Genomic DNA, 6717 nt, shown 5'->3' on the forward strand with positions numbered 1-6717 from the left:
CAAAGTGATCAATGACCAGATTTTGCAGTGATTATATTTTTCTAATGTTTCTCTCTCTGTCTCCTCCCCCGCCCCCTCTCCCCCGGCCCCTCTCTCTCCGTCCCCCCCTCCTCTCTCTCTCTCACCTCACTCTTCCCCCCCCCCCCCCCCACCCCCTCCACACACAAGTGTCTATGAGTCCCAGATGCCACTGATTGCGGAGTACCTGGCTGCAGTTGAACCGCACAAGAACAATGTCAATCTGATCCGGGCTCGCGTTTCTTTCACAGTGAGTCCAGGGCGGGTGTGAGGGGGATTGGGGCGTGTGGTGCGTTACTGAGGAGTGAAAGTCACATTGCTGTTGGTGGAAAGCTCCGAGATCCCATCTGGAGTAACTGGGTGGGGGCACCTTATCTCGGAAAGGATAGAGATTGACATCGGAGTACGTATAACACACGTTCACCAGGTGATCCTGCGGGGTTGAAGAGTTCAAATCGGAGGGCAGCTCACACAGATTAGTCTGTATTCTCTCGAGTCTCGAAGATGAAGGGGATCTAATCGAGGGCTTTGAGGATTCAATAAGGTCCATCGATACAAATTATTTCAATTTCTCTCAGAGAGAGTCCAGAACAAGGGGGCACAACCTTAAAATTTGAGCCACGCCATTTAGAGAGTGATGTCAGAATCAATTGGCAACATGAAGGGGAATGGAAATTGGGAACTTGATCTGTCACCCTACACAATCCTAAACATGGGGGTTAATTAAAATGTCAGAACTGGGATTGATTTCTGTTGGTTAATGGATATGGGACAGAAAGTTTTATTCTGTTTCTAGCCCCGTGCTGTACCTGTCCTGGGAGTGTTTGATGGGGGACAGTGTAGAGGGAGCTTTACTCTGTATCTAACCCCGTGCTGTACCTGTCCTGGGAGTGTTTGATGGGGACAGTGTAGAGGGAGCTTTACTCTGTATCTCACCCCGTGCTGTACCTGTCCTGGGAGTGTTTGATGGGGACAGTGTAGAGGGAGCTTTTCTCTGTATCTCACCCCGTGCTGTACCTGTCCTGGGAGTGTTTGATGGGGACAGTGTAGAGGGAGCTTTTCTCTGTATCTAACGCCGTGCTGTACCTGTGTTGTGAGTCTGACTCTGAATGTGAATCTTGTGTTTCCCAGTCTCTGTCAGGAGCTGATCCACAGGCTGAGCGACCTCCCATTCTGCTGGTGAAGGTGCGTCGTGGCTGGAGTTCCAGCCCTGCCGAGATTGCCAAGGAGTTTGCGACATTCTGTTCCCTCGACGTCAGGAAGGAGAGTCCAAGGCACTACCTGATCGCTACGAACGAGTGGAAAGGGTGAGTGATCCATAAGCTAAAGGCAGGAATGTTCCTGACAGAGTGACCCCCTCTTTAAACAGGGTGTCTGACGGAGAGACCCCCCTCTTTAAATGGGGTCCCTGACAGAGAGACCCCCCTCTTTAAATGGGGTCCCTGACAGAGAGACCCCACTCTTTAAATGGGGTCCCTGACAGAGAGACCCCCTCTTTAAATGGGGTCCCTGACAGAGAGACCCCCTCTTTAAATGGGGTCCCTGACAGAGAGACCCCCTCTTTAAGCGGGATCTCTGACGGAGAGACCCCCTCTTTAACCGGAGTCCCTGGCAGAGTGACCCCCCTTTTTAACTGGGGTCCCTGGCAGAGTGACCCCCCTTTTTAAGCGGGGTCCCTGGCGGAGAGAGACTCCTTTGAAGCGTGGGCTTTGCCGCTCACAAGTCCGGTTAGTGAAGGAATGAGTAATAATTCATGCATGTTGTTTTCCTGCCTTTTGACCCACGCTCTGACCCTGTGACCTCCTATTCCAGGGCAAGGAAGATCTTGAGGACTTATAAGACACACCCGGTTTTCCAAGTGGAACCTTATCGCTATTGGACACACTCGGCGACTGTGACTAGTGCATTCCGGCAAGTTCTGGGGGAGGGGTCCTGACATGCCTCCCACCTTCTTGTTACATTCTTCCTCTCCCCCCCCTCCCCCCCTCACCTGACCATGTGGATTGTACTGACTCCTGGGGCGGAATCTAATTCCCTCCCTGATGGCTGGTTGGGTTTGGGGGGGATGGGGGAGGCGCATTGATTGGTGCCTTGATTAATGCAGTGCTGGGTTGGCATGTGGGCAGCCTGCCCACCCCACTCCCACCTTCAGCCTTTCAGGGCAATTAATGCCCCATCAGAGCTTCATCCCTCAGCTGCTGACGGGGAGATCTCTGGGTACTGACAATCTGACAGTGCGGCACACCGTCAGGACTGATCCTCTGACAGTATGGCACGTCCTCAGCACTGACCCTCTGACAGAGCAGTTCTTCCTCTGTACTGACCCTCTGACAGTGCAGCACTCCCTCAGTACTGACCCTCTGACAGTGCAGCACTCCCTCAGCAGTGACCTTCTGACAGTGTGGCACTCCCTCAGCAGTGACCTTCTGACAGTGCGGCACTCCCTCAGTACTGACCTTCTGACAGTGCGGCACACCCTCAGCGCTGACCTTCTGACAGTGCGGCACTCCCTCAGTACTGACCCTCTGACAGTGCGGCACACCCTCAGCGCTGACCTTCTGACAGTGCGGCACTCCCTCAGTACTGACCCTCTGACAGTGGAGCACTCCCTCAGCACTGACCCTCTGACAGTGCAGCACTCCCTCAGCACTGACCCTCTGACAGTGCAGCACTCCCTCAGCGCTGACCCTCTGACAGTGCAGCGCTCCCTCAGTACTCACCCTCTCACAGTGCAGCGTTCCCTCAGTACTGACTCTCTGACAGAGCAGCACTCCCTCAGCACTGACCCTCTGACAGTACAGCACTCCCTCAGTACTGACCCTCTGACAGTGCAGCATTCCTTCAGTACTGACCCTCTGACAGTGCAGCACGCCCTCAGTACTGACCCTTTGACAGTGCAGCACTCCCTCAGCACTGACCCTCTGACAGTGCAGCACTCCCTCAGTACTGACCCTCTGACAGTACAGCACTCCCTCAGTACTGACCCTCTGACAGTGCAGCATTCCTTCAGTACTGACCCTCTGACAGTGCAGCACTCCCTCAGTACTGACCCTCTGACAGTGCAGCACTCCCTCAGTACTGACCCTCTGACAGTGCAGCACTCCCTCAGTACTGACCCTCTGACAGTGCAGCACTCCCTCAGTACTGACCCTCTGACAGTGCAGCACTCCCTCAGTACTGACCCTCTGACAGTGCAGCACTCCCTCAGTACTGACCCTCTGACAGTGCAGCACTCCCTCAGTACTGACCCTCTGACAGTGCAGCACTCCCTCAGTACTGACCCTCTGACAGTGCAGCACTCCCTCAGTACTGACCCTCTGACAGTGCAGCACTCCCTCAGCACTGACCCTATATTAAATTGCTGTTTCATTAATTTCTGTCTCCGTAGACTCTGCTGTTCGCTTGCTGCCGCGTCACTGCTGGTCTTTTTCCTGGGGAAACCTGTTTAGGAAGGAAACTCGATTTGCGATTGGAATCTGCTGAGGATGACTGCAAGATGAAGATTCTATATGCAGCGTGCGATCCCAATAAAAATGACCTTTAGTCTTGCCAGTTGATTTGTGTCTCAGACCGCTGATGGAAGGATAAGGGGCGGGTTGGGTCTCTCACAGATCCAGCGCAGTCCATACTGCCTCGGGATCTCTGACTATTGCGCAGGTTAAAAGGAGACTCCCTGACTTATGGGGTTGGGGTTGGAGGGCTCACACTGTGAAGGTATTTTCGTACCTTGTGACCTCCATTTCCTCCATCTTCCATTCTACGCCCCCAACCCAAATGCCGTATACGCTTCCCCCACCCTGGGTGGAGGAGGTATGTCATACTTTTAACCCTGGGCTGACCTCTGACCTGTCAGCAACCCTCTGACCTTTCACCTGGACCTAACCAGCCACGATCAGGGATGGGTGGGGTTTGGAGGCCGTAGTCTGGATTTGGGAGCGAGCGACCCCCATGGTCTGTGAAGTCAAGAAGGGGGTCAGAGGGCAAGCAGCCCAGAATCGGCCTGGTTTTGCTGTTCGTCCTGTTACCAAAATCACCAGTTGTAGAAACTGGGAGAGGCCATTCAGCCCCTCGATCCTGTTACACCGGAACAGGAGGAGACCAATCAGCCCTAGTGTGTGTTGCACCAGAACAGGAGGAGGCCATTCAGCCCCTCAAGTCTTGGTACACAGGAACAGGAGAAGGCAATTCAACCCCTCGAGTCTACTGCACAGGAACAGGAGGAGGCCATTCAGCCCTTCAAGTCCGTCAGGAACATGAGGCTGGCATTCAGTCATTTCAGTCTGGTACACAGGATCAGGAAGAAGCCATTCAGCCCTTCCAGTCCGTCAGGAACAGGAGGAGGTCATTTAGGCCTCTCGAGCCGATTACACAGGAACAGGATACAGGGGAGGTTGTGGGGTTAGAGATAAGCTTGTAGGGACTGGACGAGGTTATAGAGATAGGGTTGTAGAGGCTGGAGGAGGTTACAGAGATAGGAAAGGTTGTAGGGGCTGGAGGAGGTTACAGAGATAGGGAGGGTCATAGAGGCCGGAGGAGGTTACAGAGATAGGGAGGGTCATAGAGGCCGGAGGAGGTTACAGAGATAGGAAGGGTTGTACGGGCGAGAGGAGGTTATAGAGATAGGAAAGGTTGTAGGGGCTGGAGGAGGTTACAGAGATAGGGAGGGTCATGGGGCTGGAAGAGGTTACAGAGATAGGGAGGGTTGGGCTGGAGGAGGTTACAGAGATAGGGAGGGTCATAGGGGCTGGAGGAGGTGACAGAGATAGGGAGGGTTGTCGGGGCTGGAGGAGGTTACAGAGATAGGGAGAGTTGTCGGGGCTGGAGGAGGTTCGGGCAGCAGCCTCTGGAGTTGATAGCTCCACAGGTCGTAAATTGGAGCAGGACAGTATTGAATGAACCCTCTCTGATGCTGACATTAATGAAGAGCTCCGGTTGAGAACAGGAGGTTACAATGTGAGCCAGATTGTTGAGGGGGGTGATGTCAGGAAGCACTTCCTCACCCCAACAGGAGTGGAAATCAGGAACTCTCTCCCAGGAAAGATTTAGTTTGTTCACACTGGATTGCAGTGTCTGGGGCCAAAGCCTCCCAACTGCCTCCATAAACTTCAAACTCAGCTGCCCTACTTTCAGACACTCTGAACACCAGGCTCTGTGAGCAAGCTTTGTGTGGCGAGGGGATCAAAGTGCTCACTGATAAACCCCCCTGCAAATGCCCAGATGGTGTTATTACATTGACAACACTGTTTAAATGTAAAGTGTTGACGAGGATTAAATGGTAAAGCATCAGAGGGGGCCATTCAGCCCCGTGTGTCTCTCTGAAGGAGCTGTCGAATTAGTCCGACTCGCGGCCCCCCTCTCCCCTGCCCTGTAAATCTAGGGAAGGTTCATTCAATTCTTCTGACGAAAGTCTGTCCCCCCGCCCCGCTCCCCTTCCCTCCCCCCCCAGCTCCCCCCCCCGCCCCCCAGCTCCCCTTCCCTCCCCCCCAGCTCCCCCCCCCCAGCTCCCCTTTCCTCCCCCCGAGCTCCCCTCTTCCTCCCCCCAGCTCCCCTACCCTCCCCCCCCAGCTCCCCCCACCCCAGCTCCCCTTTCCTCCCCCCCAGCTCCCCTTTTCCTCCCCCCAGCTCCCCTCTTCCTCCCCCCAGCTCCCCTCTTCCTCCCCCCAGCTCCCCTCTTCCTCCCCCCCGCTTCCCTTTCCTCCCCCCGCTTCCCTTTCCTCCCCCCCGCTTCCCTTTCCTCCCCCCCCGCTCCCCCTTCCTCCCCCCAGCTCCCCCTTGCTCCCCCAGCTCCCCACTCCTCCCCCCAGCTCCCCTCTCCTCCCTACCCCCGCTCCCCTCTCCTCCCCACCCCCGCTCCTCTCTCCTCCCCCACTGCTCCCCTCTCCTCGCCCCAGCTCCCCTCTCCTCCCCCCACCTCCCCTCTCCTCCCCCCGCTCCCCCTTCCTCCCCCCGCTCCCCCTTCCTCCCCCCCGCTCCCCCTTCCTCCCCCCCGCTCCCCCTTCCTCCCCCCAGCTCCCCCTTCCTCCCGCCAGCTCCCCCTTCCTCCCGCCAGCTCCCCTTTCCTCCCGCCAACTCCCCCTTACTCCCCCAGCTCCCCCTTCCTCCCCCAGCTCCCCCTTCCTCCCCCCAGCTCCCCTCTCCTCCCCCCAGCTCCCCTCTCCTCCCCCCAGCTCCCCTCTCCTCCCCCCAGCTGCCCTCTCCTCCCCCCAGCTCCCCTCTCCTCCCCCCAGCTCCCCTCTCCTCCCCCCAGCTCCCCTCTCCTCCCCCCAGCTCCCCTCTCCTCCCCCCAGCTCCCCTCTCCTCCCCCCAGCTTCCCTCTCCTCCCCCCAGCTCCCCTCTCCTCCCCACCCCCGCTCCCCTCTCCTCCCCCCCAGCTCCCCTCTCCTCCCCCCCAGCTCCCCTCTCCTCCCCCCCAGCTCCCCTCTCCTCCCCCCAGCTCCCCTCTCCTCCCCCCAGCTCCCCTCTCCTCCCCACCCCCGCTCCCCTCTCCTCCCCACCCCCGCTCCCCTCTCCTCCCCACCCCCGCTCCCCTCTCCTCCCTCCCCCGCTCCCCTCTCCTCCCCCCCGCTCCCCTCTCCTCCCCCCCGCTCCCCTCTCCTCCCCCCCGCTCCCCTCTCCTCCCCCCAGCTCCCCTCTCCTCCCCCCAGCTCCCCTCTCCTCCCCCCAGCTCCCCTCTCCTCCCCCCAGCTCCCCTCTCCTCCC

General features: G+C 57.7%; 1 protein-coding gene across 1 annotated transcript in view; it reads left to right on the forward strand.

Moving 5' to 3' along the window:
* Window positions 1-3562, forward strand: part of LOC144508745 (poly(A)-specific ribonuclease PNLDC1-like) — a 30224-nt gene extending 26662 nt beyond the window's left edge. The window contains exons 13-16 of the mRNA XM_078237054.1: window positions 169-268; window positions 1150-1325; window positions 1831-1933; window positions 3407-3562. Coding sequence (XP_078093180.1) covers window positions 169-268; window positions 1150-1325; window positions 1831-1933; window positions 3407-3562 — 535 coding nt within the window. The remainder of the gene's footprint in view (window positions 1-168; window positions 269-1149; window positions 1326-1830; window positions 1934-3406) is intronic.
* Window positions 3563-6717: the final 3155 nt, after the last annotated feature.

This window comes from Mustelus asterias, chromosome 20 (genome assembly GCF_964213995.1).
Source record: "Mustelus asterias chromosome 20, sMusAst1.hap1.1, whole genome shotgun sequence".
NCBI classification, from domain to species: Eukaryota; Metazoa; Chordata; class Chondrichthyes; order Carcharhiniformes; family Triakidae; genus Mustelus; species Mustelus asterias.